This window comes from Anopheles stephensi, chromosome 3 (assembly GCF_013141755.1).
Source record: "Anopheles stephensi strain Indian chromosome 3, UCI_ANSTEP_V1.0, whole genome shotgun sequence".
NCBI classification, from domain to species: Eukaryota; Metazoa; Arthropoda; class Insecta; order Diptera; family Culicidae; genus Anopheles; species Anopheles stephensi.
The window spans coordinates 59,750,380-59,764,841 of NC_050203.1; the positions used below are offsets into that span (position 1 = coordinate 59,750,380).

General features: G+C 44.2%; 3 protein-coding genes across 9 annotated transcripts; 1 reads left to right on the forward strand and 2 right to left on the reverse strand.

Annotated features, from left to right (window-relative positions):
- Positions 1–3,162: 3,162 nt before the first annotated feature.
- LOC118509297 lies at positions 3,163–6,564 on the reverse strand. 2 transcript variants are annotated; one of them, XM_036049736.1, is made up of 3 exons: positions 6,435–6,564; positions 6,135–6,334; positions 3,163–5,141 (listed from the first exon to the last, which is right to left on the reverse strand). In XM_036049736.1, exons 2-3 carry the CDS (start codon positions 6,301–6,303, stop codon positions 3,184–3,186), a joined length of 2,127 nt encoding a protein of 708 aa, XP_035905629.1. In that variant the 5' UTR covers positions 6,304–6,334; positions 6,435–6,564; the 3' UTR covers positions 3,163–3,183. The 2 variants fall into 2 exon arrangements, with proteins under 2 accessions (XP_035905629.1, XP_035905628.1); XM_036049735.1 differs by having other exon boundaries at positions 6,402–6,564.
- Positions 6,565–6,825: 261 nt separating this feature from the next.
- Positions 6,826–10,946, reverse strand: LOC118509296 (threonine--tRNA ligase 1, cytoplasmic). Of its 6 annotated transcripts, none has more exons than XM_036049733.1 (4): positions 10,773–10,946; positions 9,335–9,383; positions 7,299–9,224; positions 6,826–7,218 (listed from the first exon to the last, which is right to left on the reverse strand). In XM_036049733.1, exons 1-4 carry the CDS (start codon positions 10,788–10,790, stop codon positions 7,073–7,075), a joined length of 2,139 nt encoding a protein of 712 aa, XP_035905626.1. In that variant the 5' UTR covers positions 10,791–10,946; the 3' UTR covers positions 6,826–7,072. The 6 variants fall into 6 exon arrangements, with proteins under 6 accessions (XP_035905626.1, XP_035905627.1, XP_035905622.1 ...); XM_036049734.1 differs by having other exon boundaries at positions 7,299–9,221; positions 10,773–10,933; XM_036049729.1 differs by lacking the exon at positions 10,773–10,946 and adding an exon at positions 9,702–10,285.
- Positions 10,947–11,237: 291 nt separating this feature from the next.
- LOC118509299 (probable protein S-acyltransferase 23) lies at positions 11,238–14,421 on the forward strand. The gene is made up of 4 exons (XM_036049747.1): positions 11,238–12,034; positions 12,100–12,883; positions 12,946–13,437; positions 13,512–14,421. Exons 1-4 carry the CDS (start codon positions 11,883–11,885, stop codon positions 13,701–13,703), a joined length of 1,620 nt encoding a protein of 539 aa, XP_035905640.1. The 5' UTR covers positions 11,238–11,882; the 3' UTR covers positions 13,704–14,421.
- Positions 14,422–14,462: the final 41 nt, after the last annotated feature.

Sequence of the window (14,462 nt, forward strand, 5' to 3'; positions counted from 1 at the left end):
GTTGCCATGAGCGTAGGTCCCGTAGTAGTTAGGTAAGATAAGAATTAAGATTTAATTTTGTTGATGTTAAGTTGATGTTTATTATTAGATTAAGTCATTTTTAAGTTTTTGTTTAATTAGTAAGCCTAGCACAATATCCGTTCATAATAAATTAAAAACAACAGAATTATTTCTAAATTACGTGTTTGTTGGTCCAACTAAATATCACCATCCCGTTAATAAATAAATAGATGTTACATACTCACTTCTAAGTTACAAATCCATCCATTTGCTTAAACATGCAAATAATTCTGGTTGCCTTAAGCGTCCATCCCGTCCATTCCGTATTCTGTAAATAATGTGAATTATATAGTTTAATTGATGTGGTAGGATTAGCTACAATTTACAATCTAGTTTAATATTTCAATTCTTACTTTGTTGATGATAACTCAAATGTATATTCTCCTGAAAGATTATTCGAGTGTCCATAAAAACGAGCGATGTGTTAGGCGCATTCGTTCTCAAAGTTTCACAGCACTGCTCCTGTAAATGGTAAGGCAGAATTAGGTAGAATCTTGCTATAATTATGTAATATTTAATATAACTGATTTTTTTACTAGGAGGGATATCTTCATAATACAACCTGGATCAACCAACCATCCACGAGAAATGTGGGATTCATCGATCACAATCACTCGATACAAGTGTTACAATCGATGTCTTGCCCAGTAAACCCCTCCTCGAGTTGACTTAATCCAGGCTTGCCAGCACGCATTGCCATCGCAGTGAGTCCAAGAAATGATAGTTGAGTGCATTTAATGTAAAAAAAAGAAGAAAAAAAGGAAAAAGAAAGTATGTAGTGGGGTTTGAGATGGTAGTTATAGTTGGTAGGATTTTTGGGTATACCTTTGTTTGCCGCTTGTGATGGTTTGTGTCCACATGTGCTCCAAACGCAAGAAACTCGATGGGTGCATGGAAGTATAGTTAAAAGAGAAAAGGACGTATTTAGTAAGTGATGTTAATGCTTTGCTCAAAAACTCCCGAAGAATGAGCCAACAAAACCCAGAAAACGCAAAATTCAAACGATAGCTTCCGCAACACGGTGCCGTAAGCTACGCTTATCACACAATAAGTTTTCAGTTAGCTGATGAATGATTAGAAACGTCTTAGCCCTAACCAAACAAAAACAGCAACGTTCTAATGTTTTGCATAGTCTAAAAAACCAATAATCAGATGCACAAGTAGCATGGAAGGGGAAAAAGACACTTAACTGAAACTCGATTTGTAGGAAACAGTACATTAATTTTCATCGCATCTAACCATTTCTTTGATTGTGAAAGAATGCTTAATAATCGTCTGTTACATAAAATGCAATTGCAATGTGGATAATTATTGAATCATGGCTAGAAGTTTAAATTTAAAATATTCCAGATTATTCTTTTTGCATCCTATGAGTATAGCTGGTTACGGTGGCGCTGGTCTTTAATACGATGACAGGAACGGTTACGAATTTTGTACAGATCGTTCCCCGTTCGTTGGGCCGAGTATCTTGCTGTGGTTAGGTAACGTAACGGCAGGCAGAAGCGTATCGGCCGTGACCTGGAGACCATATGCATTCATCGATCGGCTTCTCACACTATCATTTGCATGATAGGTGAGAGCCTTTGTTCGATATATCATGTGCACTTGCCAATAGACATCTTACACTATCATCCAGATGATGAGAGGTAAGAGCTGGCACCATTCCATCCAGTTCTCCAGGCCACGGCTAATGCGTGTGCAAGAAGGTGCAAATATAATAATGCGCAAATGTATCAGAAGACTATATTTTTTTCCTTGGCACTACAACCTCGAGAGGCCATTTCTGGCATTCTGTGACTTGATTTTACCCTTAGTAAAGTAGTCAGCCTTACGCACGGGGAGGCCGTCTGGATGGGATTTGAACCCTTGTCCTGCCGTGTGAACACCGGCGCCGTTATCGCCTAGGCCACTGGACCGCCCCATTTACAAGACTATTTTACTTTCCAAGAAATTCAATCACATGGTTAGATACAATGATAATTAGTGCACTATTTTCTACAAAACGAGCTACAACTGAGTTTAAGTTTTCCGCTGTATGCAACATAGGCAACTGGTTGTTGATATTTTAAACTACAAGAGAAGGTTGCAGTTTTTGTTGGGTTAGGGTTAAAAAGTTTCTCATAATTCATCAGCCAACTGATGACTTATTCAGTGATTTGTGTAGCGTACGGTACTGGGTTGCATATTGCTGTCATTTGAATATTGTTGCTACCGGGTCATATTAGTCGTTATGGATTGAAATGCTAGAAAATCGTGCTATTAGTTGATAATGTGCTTACCTTTTTCCGTGATAGAAAAGCGTCCTGATTGAGCTCGTGTGTTTCCAGAGGATCGATGAAAGACGTGGTATACATGGAAACATAATTAAATTGGATACACAATACGTGGTTAGTTAGTTGCTACTGTACAACATTAAATCGATGGTATGCTTACCCTTTTGTTCGACATCGGTAAAATAACTTAAACAAATTTCGTCCCAGTTCCCCCATTTTCCGGTGTGGGCCCCCGGAAAAAAAGGTTATGGTTGTCGCGATCCATCATACAGGGAGAAAGAAAAAAAAATTGAAACTAAAATTGTGTAAGCAGTTCGATTTCTGAGTTTTGCTTTTAAGTTACCTGTGCTGTTAAATTTGTATTTATTAAAACATTATGATGAAACTGATTCCCTCGACTTGCCGATCCGATGTCCGATGTTGAGTGAGACACAAACAATTTTCCGTCTGCCGGTGTTCGATACACATCTCCTCCTAGCAGTAGGAAAACGATGAGCAATGTGTAAAGCAGACTGGGTGAAAACGTATTCCTGGATTGCACCTGTTGAAATTGGAGCAAAGTATATGGGTTAAATAAAACGTAATTACAAGCACATTATACAAGCTTCAGAACCGATGCCTTACTCATTTTTTACTTTTTTTCCTTTCTGAAAAGGATGTGTTCCCTGGCGATTCGTTAGGGCATTATTCCATGTCGTCAACGTCTGTTGCTAATTGAAAAATGGTGCTCATTTCAACTTAGTTGGATTGTTGATCCTCATGCATCTCTACTGTCTTCCAACTGTGTACTAGGTTTTAATGACTATAATAATTTTACTGCCACCAATTCGCCACCACCATTAACATGTTATCAATTATTATTAAAACTGTGTAACAAAGGAATAAATAATATAAGTGGGGGTGTATCGTCTACAAATTCATCTACATTGAAATAAACTAGAGGACGAGGAGGCAAATTAACGGCTACTAATTTACATTTTATAGATTCAATGGTCAAGGTGACTGGTAATGATGGAAGAAAAGAATTTAGTTTGTAAATACCAATTTCACTAGATTTTAATTCAATACGCGAAACATTGTCTTCAATATTAACGTGAAAATAATCTACGTTATTTTCGTATTGAATGCCATGTATAATAAAAATATTTTGGGAGGAGATTTCCACCCTTACAAATTTAACTATTGAGTTAGATGTTGTTAATAACCACTGATCTTTAAACACAGGTTTTAAAACAAAACTGGCAGTAATATGCAACCCACAGCCATCCGAAGTTACACATGGATACACGTTTTTGTTTGAACTAGAGATTACATTCATCGAGGCAAACAGTTTGGATCTACCAGCTACTTGTTCTAAGCATTTAGAACCTTTCCTCACACACCTTTTAAGAAACTGTAAAAAGTTCTCGAAAGGATATGCCGAGAAGTTGTCCAATTCACCATGCACTTCAACGTCTTCATGAACGTGCAGAAGATTGTGTATGTTGCTGCTCATATGGGTGCGACCATAATGAATTGGGAAATCTAAAACAAATTTAAGAAGCATTCTACGTGCAAGAGAATGTAAGTGCGCATGGGTTGACGAAGAATAAATTGTAATACTGCAAAAGTAGAGTAGATAATGATTATAGCCTACCTCATGCATGAAATCTTTATATATTACAGGGCTAACGTAGTGCAGAAAAGATCTAAACTCGGTTCCTTTCCAATACTGAATTGTTTCCAGCGATCGAAATGGTCGGTGTACTTCGGAAGGAAGCTTGGTTTTAACCAAAAAGTGAGAAATATTTTTTTTTTGATCACTTGTCCACCGATCAAAGCTAACCATTTTATTATTCATAAATCCCTGCAGAAATTTACGACTACCACCCAAATCAAGAAGATGCAATCGATCAGCAACTGGAAAACTCTTGATCATATCTAAACCTTCAATGTCTTCTAAGGGGGTATGTATTGTCTTATGGTGTTCTTTATCCTCTCTTGCACGGAAACTAGTATCAGTACGCGGGGGTGCAGGTGAAGGATTAAAAATTACCTTACCTTCGGGTTGCACATGCACTCCAACGGTAGTGCACTTCGTGCAACCGTGTTTACCCGAAAATCCCATAACAGACTTAATAAAAGCCCGTGCTGGTGAATCAGCAATGAAGGCCTTAATACATACTGGAAGTACATGATCACCAAACTGTATGCCTGTTGACCGTAAATTGTTAATTTCGTCAACTATTGGACGCAGGAATTGCTCGAGACTACCGGGTTTGGTTTGGCCGCTAAATACACCCGCTACCATTACCGGACAATCGGATATCTCTTCTACCTTAAATAGAATTGGCCAAAACTGAGTGACACTACTTTTGAAGAGTGGAAGTCCATCAATCGATACTTGAAGGCTTAAATTCGTCACTTGTGGAGGGCTATTTTTAAAAACATTTCTAAGGGCAACCTCAATACCCGGATACCAAAAACGTCCACTTGCAACGGTTTGAATCTCATTGCTTACTGTGGGTATTTTGAGAAGCGAACGAGCGTCTTTCGGTAGATCAGGGTGTCCAAACTTTCTTAAAATCGCCAACAGCAAGTTGAGAAAACTTCGAGAAAGATGCCCTGCCACTGCCAAATATTTCAAAGCGTCTTTCAACGTTGAAAAATCGTTCAAGAAGCTATAAGCTTCCGTCCAAAAATCATCGCGAAGTTCAGCCGGTTCTTCTACTTCATCATAAATATCGTTAGTATTTACATCTATACTACTACCCACTATACCACCACCAACGCTATCTACTGATACAGTATTGGAATCATATAAAACATCTGTAAAGAAACATAAACGAAGCAAAATAAAAAATAAAATTAGACGTTTGAAGCTTGCTTACATCTGACTTGTTGCGAACGCGACCATTTGATACAAGTTATCAATAAATTAGGCGGTTTGAGTTTTAACCTTTTAAACATGTGTAGCAGAGCAATCACATTATTAACGATACTCAGTAGAAGCAGAGAAATATGTAAATTCATTTGAAACTTAATTCTAGAATGTGACCATTTACTTAAACTGTAACTTGCCGCATATGCACGCTGTAGGGTTAAATAAACCAATTCCAGAAAGGCTTGCCACATGAATCCACCCGAAAGCGTAACCAACGGACGCATAGTTATTAGAGACAATCAATACGTTTTTAACTATTTAACAATTACCACGTAAAATAGGTGTTTTTACGGATCTTCACGTATCGTCATAACAGTAATAACAACCCGAATGGCCATACGAATGACCTCGCATATCGACTTTGCGAAGCGAATGCTACAACATTGACGCTAAAAACACAACGCGACTAAACGGATTAGAACCCGGTGGGTTCGCGATTCCCGGATGGTGACGGAAAATAACTAATTTGCCTCTCGCCAGGGTTTATCTGAATTAATTGATTCTCTTGCAATGGCAGGATTAAAGAACGAGGAAACTCATTATTCTATCTTTCACTCTCGTAACACCAAACAAAAGCTTCTGTTTAGCACGGAAGAAAACTATACGAAACAGTGTATAAACTAGCTAACATAAACGATAGTAGCTGAGAATAGTTTTTTCTACAAAAATAATTATCGTTTCCGAAATGGGGTTGAAAACGAGGCAACTTTCACTGCACTGCACTTTTTCCACCCACTACACTACACTTTGCTTCTGCTCAGCATCGACAAATTTCGGTCGAAAACGTAAACCAACGCATAAAAGAACAAACGCAGTTTGTAACCATTTCACAAGCTTTAAAAATGTGCAAGCAAACCTAGAAAACCTGTGTAACTTACCTAAATTCATGGGCTCCGATGCCGGCTCCGTAGCAAAGCCGGAAGCCCCCGATGCCGGTACCGAAACAGAGCTGGAAGCCTCCATTGCATCACGTTCTTCCCGCATAATTCGTTCCTCTTCTTCAAGGATGAGACGACGCTTTCGATACAGGGACGATTTCGACGTCATGATGTTTTTTTCGGCTGGTAAATTCGCTTTTCTAAAAAGAAACAAAATATATGTTAGTTCAGTTTGCCTCATAGATTGTTTATGTACCGGTATCGTACCTGTCAAGTCTTCACCGTCGCACCAATACATACCAATATCGCACTTCACGTAGAATTGTCGTGTTTTTACACGGTCGAGCTGTAGCATACACAGGCATACACATCGACACAGGCTGTGGAAGAATTGACAGAGCAGCACAGACGATCATTGCCGTACCGGCAAAGAGGGATAGCAATATGGAATGTTGCACACGAGCACAAAATTGGGTACAAAGCTGAGGACCTTGTTCGGAAACTGCTCGACAGGACCAGTGGGTATCGGTGCGCTGTTGACAGCCGGTACTATTCTGTCAAACGGTCAACTGTCATGTTTGTTTTGTTTACATTTTTTTACTTGTTTTTTTCATCGCATCTTCTTGATATGCCGGAGGACGGCCGAAAGAATTATTTTATTGGGGGAAATTTATTAAGAAAAACAAGAGCATTTTAGATTAAATTCCAAATGAACTTTATTTCATTCTAAACAGTATCCGGGAGGGTGGAACTAGTACAAGCAGAACGAATGATGAACTCAATAACTTAATTAGAAACTTCCAAGAATAAACAGACCCTGTCTGATCACTGCAAATCCACATTGGCTTTCGTATTCGGTGCTAATGCAGATGCATAGCTTCTTTACTTCGCGCCCCTATGCGCCTCTCTAAATGCTTGGGCGGATCAACGCGTTCCGTTTAAAATTGATCTTCTCCGCGAGCATACTCGTCGCGCAGCTTGGAAAGCTTTGCAACCAAATCATTGACCGTTACCTCGCCATGCACCTTGTTGTCTCGTGTGCGCACGTTTACCGTTTCCGAGCTTCGTTCCTTCTCGCCGACCACTGCAAAGCAAATAAAGGACAATAAAGCATTAGAATAGCCACAATTTTATAGCAAGTGAACTTCCACCCCAAATGCTTACCCAGAATGAAGTTAAACTGTGCCAGCTGTGCGTTACGGATTTTCTTGTTCATTGTATCGCCCGCATCCAGATCGGCCTCCACCATGAACCCAGCCTCGTGCAGACGCTGCCGTACCTTGTCGGCATAGTCATCGTACGCCGGTCCCACCGGTACCACCATTACCTGCCGGGGCGACAACCAGAACGGCCACTTGCCGGCATAATTTTCCGTCAGAATTGCAATCATACGTTCCACCGAACCGAGCACCGCACGATGAATGATGACCGGCCGTTTCTTCTCGCCGCTATCGTCGATGTAGTTCAGATTGAACCGGATCGGCAACTGGAAATCGAGCTGGATCGTAGCACACTGATGGTTACGCTTGAGCGCGTCCATGATCGTAATGTCAATCTTCGGACCGTAGAACGCACCATCGCCCGGGTTCTCTTTCCACGGTTCGCCAAACTTATCCAGCGAATCTGCTAGCGCTTTTTCGGCCTCGTTCCACACCTCAATCTCGCCAAGATACTTCTCCGGTCGGGTAGAGAGAACCAAGTTGAACGTGAATCCGAAGATTGTGTACACGTGCCGCAAAAAGTCCAGACAGCCGGTAATCTCCTCACGGATTTGATCCGGCATGCAGAAGATGTGGGCATCGTCCTGCTGGAATCGACGTACACGCGTCAATCCGGTCAGCGCACCGGAAAGCTCGTTTCGATGAAGCACACCGAAGTCGGCCATACGCAGCGGCAGCTCACGCCACGATCGGTTGCGATGATCGAACATCAAACAGTGCCCCGGACAGTTCATCGGCTTCAGTGCGAACGTTTCCTTTTCGCTCTCGAACGAAAACATATTCTCCGCGTAATGTTGCCAATGGCCGGACGTTTGCCACAGCTTCGCATTGTAGATGTTCGGTGAAATCACCTCCTGGAAGCCACGCTTGCGGTACTCGCTGCGAATGAATCCCATCAGCGTGTTGTAGATATGGGCACCCTTGGGCTGGAAAAAGCACGAACCGGGCGAAAGTTCGTGGAAGAAGAACAGTTCCTGCTCCTTGCCCAACTTCCGATGGTCACGCTTGGCCGCTTCTTCCTGAATCTTTTCCCATTCCTTCAGCTGCTTCGGATCCGGGAACGAGATGCCGTACACGCGCTGCAGCGTTTCCGCGTCCGCCTTACCCTCCCAATAGGTGGCCGAGTTTTTCACCACCTTCAGCGCCTTCACCTTGCCCGTGTTGCGCACGTGTGGCCCACGGCACAGATCAATCAACGGACCACACCGGTACACCGTTGTTGTGTCGGTCGTAACCTTCTCGTTCAGGATGCGCACCTTAAACTGGTTGTACTCGAACATGCGCAAAAGGTCGGCTTTCTTCATCACCAGCCGCTCGAACGGTTGTTTCTCCTTTACGATGCGCTTAACCTCCGATTCGAGCGCGCCATAGTCCTGGTTGGAGATACCGCTACCCTCCAGGAACATGTCGTAGTAGAAGCCATTATCGATCGGAGGTCCGTAGCACAGATGTCCACCGTATCGTTTTTCCATCGCTTCTCCGAGAATGTGGGCCGAGCTGTGCCAGAATACGGCCTGTGCATCGGGATCATCGAACTTCAGCAGCTGCAGCTTGCAGTCTCCCTCGAGCGGACGGTCCAGATCCCACAGTTCATTGTTTACGCGCGCAATCACGGTATTATCGGCCAACCCTTGGCTGATTCCCCGTGCCACATCGTACGGCGTTGTTTGCCAGCTCAATCCCTCGACCTGCTTGCCGTCGGGTAGCGTAACCTTGATGGGAGTCTTCTCCTTCTTTTCCAGCTCCTCCTTGTACTGCGCCATCAGTTCGTCATAGATCTTAATCCGGTGGTCAATAAATTCTGGCCCATCCTTGCCGGCTTCGGCTGCGCCGGAAGCCTGACCGGCCGGAGCAGCAGCGGCAGCGGCTGCTACGATTGACAGAAATAAAAGGTTAGAATTGCATCAGAAAATAGTTTAGCACGCTATTCATCGGCAGTGCACTCAGGTGCACTTCGATGCGTCACACACCACACCGTACCTTTATCGGCTGCAGCATTCTTCTGTTTCTCCTTCTTCGCCTTGCTTGCCTGCAAGTTAAGTAAAAAGACAACGTGTTAGCACCGTGCCTCCCGTCCGGATACGCCGGAGACTAGGCTTATTTTAAAGTAAACAACTAAATAAAATCGTTTCTATTGTACGCTGTTCCGAGGCAGTGTGACGTTAGTCATTCGAATCTTCAAAACAAGCCACTCATTCCCCCATGCACGATATGCTAGGTTATGTCACACTGTTGTGTGTATACGCTACTATGAGCCGCAGGCGGAACACCATCAACGTTCGATTGCGGAAAACATAAATGAAAAACCGAAAGAAAAGCAAATTCGTTTCTTCGTCAACCAACGAACCAGTGTAGCAAAGGCGCGATTCTGACGAGGACCATGCTGCTGGCTTCCAATAGTAGGCTGCGCTATTCGATGCAATTGCCGTAACATCAACCATTCCCGGCTGCCACTTCCACGGTACGCAATCGGGCTGCCGCCAGCACCGACCATCATCGTCCATCGTGCACACCGGCGCACCAACACACCCACTGTCTGTTGCATTGTCTCTGAACTTCTTAGCCTTTCTTAGCTCATCTAATTCGAACGGGGTTTCCCTTTTCGATGCACTTTTTCTACACCAACAACACACCGGACGCAGCAAAACACACGTTGGCAGATGATGGCACACGCACCACACCACACACCAGGTGCCAATGCTAGGAGTTAAGTATAGTGATGTTTTGGTAACTCATGCCTTTTGCTTGTTTAAATCCATATTTTCCATCTCGGCGACTGGAGCGTTTTCCGGCATTTTCGTTACACAAACGGGCGAACACTTTTCTTACGACTGATTCCCGATCGATTGGTAGAAAAAAAACTTGCTTTTTAACTTTGCTGTCGTGGGTTGCGCTATTTGACAGCTGACGGTGCTGTCAAATGGCGAAACATCGATCTGAAGCTACATCGACACACACCGGCGGCTGGAGCTGGAGACAAATCGACAAAGGAGTTCATCGATCAGCTTTTCCGTGATTTTACTTTTCTTTTCACAAAATGTTTGGGTGATTTTGTCGAAGCATCGAACCTCGAAATACTTTTCATTTTCTGATACAACACGATTCACAAAGAACAGTCGCAAACTTAAACTCGCTTTGGTGTTCTGCTCCAAGCGATCCACTCTTTCCAGCACGCATTGCATCATTTCAGGCGCATATGCTGTCCATCCCGTTGCATGCATCCAACGCTCCAATGCTTTCCAACCCGATTTATGCTTTTCTAGTGATGTGGATTTCGAAACTGAGCAACGATTCACAGGGAAGCACCGGTATAGAGAGCTATTTATACGTGGAAATGATGTCCGGACACCGGTAGCCATTGTGCAAGTCCGCATGGCACAACACACACACGCGCTACCTTCACCAAAAAAACCCTTACCTTGTTGTTTTTACCCATTACAATTGCTTTCTTTTGTTGCTAACGGTCGTACTATTGTTTTGTGTATAATTTCCTTCACCGAACCAATGATCTGGATAGTGTTTATCTGGAGCAACTTGCCAGGGAAATCTTGAGCCAAACAGACGAACTGGGAATGTTCCCTTTCGGTGGGTCTCGCTGATCTGCGAATGCTTTTGACAAGCCCTAGTGCGCAGAATCCAAAAACCGACACACCGAGAAATTGTTGCCAGACTGGTCTATTTTGCAAGTAAACAAGATCTTTTATTGAGGATTAAGAGAATCATGCATTAAATACATCTCCCTTTATAATTCTGTATTTAATTTCCTTCGTCTTATATTTTGTTAAATGCTTTATCAATAAATTCACTCATTTTGAGTTAGTATTGTTAGCATGCAATCAACATCGAACATCCTGAATTATCAAAACACACCTCCCTCCCACCCTAAAATGCTTTTGTTTTTGCCACTGACCTACCCCACACGGTACGATGGAGTTCCAAAACAAATGCCCACTTTTCTTCCCGTAGCACATCTTTGGCGCAATCGACCGGTTGTCAAAATTGCCTGCACACCAACCACGCATGCTCCAGCAAACATCGCGGAAGTTGCTTGTCTTGTATGTGAAAGACACTTTTCACTTTTTCCATTCGCGTTCCATCAATCGGAAAATCAATATCACCGCAGTATCAGTCACACGGTTCCGATCCAGACGTCCTCGGCAGTGTCTTTGGCGCCTTCGTTCGTGAAAAAGGATTGTTGGCTACTATATTCTCCAAGTTGATCCTCAGAATCGCTGGCCTGCAGGTTATCTTCCGTTGATACATCAGGCTGGTAGTGGAACCGTATTCACTATCCAAAGGGGAATAGAGTCCACTTAACCCACCGAAGGAAAGTTCCGGAAAAGCGAGAGTGACCAGCAGCAGCAGCAGCAGTAGCAGAGGCAGCAGCAGCAGCAGTGTCGGTAGGGGGAAGTCTGTGTATTCGAAAGTGGCGCTGGACAACGGTATCAAAACGCAGTCCCGAGTGCATCCGAGTCCTGGTAGTGCTCGCACTTTGGTGTGGGCACTGCCCTTGACCGCATCATGCAACATGGTCACCGAGGAGAGTGATCATCCACACCATCCGGAGGAGGAGAAAACTCCAACGCAGGAGAAGGATAGCAACTTGCTAGCGCGAACCGACAGCAGCGAGATACTGATCCAGAGCAGCATGGATGACATATTCGATGTTATCAAATCGGGGTAAGCAAACCGATTCCATGTTCCGACCCTCAAGAAACACACTGGAGAATAAACTTTACTTTTAGCGAACTGTCGGAGGTGGAGAATTTGGTAGAAAAGGTAGGCCAGGAAGCGCTCAGTGCCCGCGATAAGCATGGCTACACCCCGGCCCATTGGGCCGCACTCGATGGTAATGTGGAAATGATGCGCTATCTCGTCGAACGGAACGCGCCGGTCGATTTGCCTTGCCTCGGAACGCAAGGCCCACGACCCATCCACTGGGCATGCCGGAAAGGACATGCGGCGGTCGTGCAGGTTCTTCTACAGGCAGGCGTTGCAGTAAATGCGGCCGATTTTAAAGGTCTCACCCCGCTAATGACCGCCTGCATGTATGGCCGTACGGCTACGGCGGCTTATCTGCTGGGGATGGGTGCACAGAACCATCTGACCGATATTAACGGGGATACGGCACTGCACTGGGCAGCGTACAAGGGACATGCGGATCTGATCCGGCTGCTAATGTACTCCGGGGTGGATCTGCAGAAGACGGATAATTTCGGCTCGACACCGCTCCATCTGGCCTGTCTGTCGGGGAATCTGCAGTGTGTGAAGATACTGTGCGAGAAGCGTAATCTGGAGCTGGAACCACGTGATAAGAATGGTAAAACGCCTGTGATGCTTGCCCAAAGCCATCGCAACAGTGAGGTGGTGAAGCTGCTGCACAACGAGATGAAGAAAAAGTCTCGCTGGATGCCACCGATCTCGGAGATCTGGGGGATGCTGTTCGGTGGCGCTGGTGCGTCGAAGGGTCCACTGATACTGTTCCTCGTGTCGGTGTTGCTCTGGGGATATCCGATGTATATGATAAGGGTAGGTTAGCGTCTCGATGATCCTCAAACGTTTCGATTCAATCGTGCCATTTTCCTCCACAGTGCATTCCAATCACGTGGAACATCTTGCGACGATCGCACTATTGCTTCATCTACTGGAATGCGGTCATGTGGATCAGCTGGATAATAGCCAATCGTCGAGATCCGGGCTACATCCCACTGAACTCCGACACCTACTATCGAGCGATCAAGCAAATCCCGTACTTTGATAAGTGGAAGAAGCGAAACGTAATTCTCTCACGTCTATGCCACAGCTGCAGGTGTTTGAGGCCGCTGAGAGCGAAGCATTGCCGCATCTGCAACCGGTGCGTGTCGTACTTCGATCATCACTGTCCGTTCATTTACAACTGCGTCGGTTTGCGCAATCGGATGTGGTTTCTGCTGTTTGTGCTGAGCATCGCCATCAACTGTTCGTTCACGATCTACTTCGCGTGCTACTGTGTCATGATCGAGGGCTTCAGCTTGCTGTACGTGCTCGGGCTGCTGGAAGCGTTCGTATTTTGTGGACTCGGTTGGATTCTTACGTGCACATCGGTAAGTGGGAAGGATTCCTTTCAAAGGTTAAGGATATATGGTCACAGAAATATGTTTGTATTCTTTGGCATTAGATTCTCCACGCCTGCATGAACCTTACTACGAACGAAATGTTTAACTACAAACGTTACCCCTACCTGCGAGACAAGCGTGGTCGCTATCAGAATCCATTCTCCCGCGGACCGGTACTGAATCTGTTCGAATTCTTTGTCTGTCTGCCGGACCGTCAGGATGAGCAGGACTACATTCTGGACGAGAACCTTTGAAAATTGCCTAACAACTCCGGCGAGCGCCGGAAACGCATCACCAGCAGTGGCAGCAACAGCAGCAGCAACAGCAGCTAGCTCGAACCACACCACTAAAGTAATAGTTCATCGGATCCACGATCGATCAACTACGCGCGAAACTACTACTTTCAAGCTGCCGGCATCTCTTTTCCATCCGATCTTCGCCATTCGCATTCGCACACGTGTCGTTGCGTGCAGGAGCTTAACGAAAACAGTTTGATCGCAGAGCAGAACACGGTTTTAAGATTAAGCCTACGTTAAGAGCGGAAATGGCTTTACATTCTTACACTGGATTTTTTAAATGATTCTGCCATTTGTTATGGAGCAAGCCAAACCCGTTAAGCGTAGCTGTACTGTTTTTATTAAACAATTACGTGATTTTAATTCAATGTTAACAACGGAAATAGGTAAACTCGTGACGCTTATCGGTATGAGCGTGTGTCTCAAGAGAAGCGTAAACATAGGGAAACACATGTTCGACCTTCTTTTTACTAACGTACATTCCATTCCGATCCCGTAGCACAAATCGATGTTTCGAAGTCGTTTTATATTGAAACTTATTTTGCCCCACAAAAATTTATAACATAGCTTTACAGCCGAAGCATTTGCAGTGTGACAATGACTGCTTCCGAAACAAAAACAAACAAACAGTTCTATTCTAGAATGAAATAAACGCTTGTACACGAAATGATAAAAAGGATTGCCTTTATACGATTTCTGGGCAGGGAAAGTAACGGA

Coding starts and splice junctions, on each gene's coding strand:
- LOC118509297 (XM_036049736.1), bottom strand. CDS start 6,303: ATGACGTCGAAATCGTCCCTGTATCGAAAGCGTCGTCTCATCCTTGAA. Junction 5,142..6,134: donor ATCGGAGCCCATGAATTTAG/GTAAGTTACACA, acceptor GTTTCTTTACAG/ATGTTTTATATGATTCCAAT.
- LOC118509296 (XM_036049729.1), bottom strand. CDS start 9,899: ATGCAACAGACAGTGGGTGTGTTGGTGCGCCGGTGTGCACGATGGACG. Junction 9,384..9,701: donor ATCGCGCCTTTGCTACACTG/GTTCGTTGGTTG, acceptor CTTAACTTGCAG/GCAAGCAAGGCGAAGAAGGA. Junction 7,219..7,298: donor ACAGTTTAACTTCATTCTGG/GTAAGCATTTGG, acceptor TTTGCTTTGCAG/TGGTCGGCGAGAAGGAACGA.
- LOC118509299 (XM_036049747.1), top strand. CDS start 11,883: ATGGTCACCGAGGAGAGTGATCATCCACACCATCCGGAGGAGGAGAAA. Junction 12,035..12,099: donor TTCGATGTTATCAAATCGGG/GTAAGCAAACCG, acceptor CTTTACTTTTAG/CGAACTGTCGGAGGTGGAGA. Junction 12,884..12,945: donor ATCCGATGTATATGATAAGG/GTAGGTTAGCGT, acceptor TTTCCTCCACAG/TGCATTCCAATCACGTGGAA.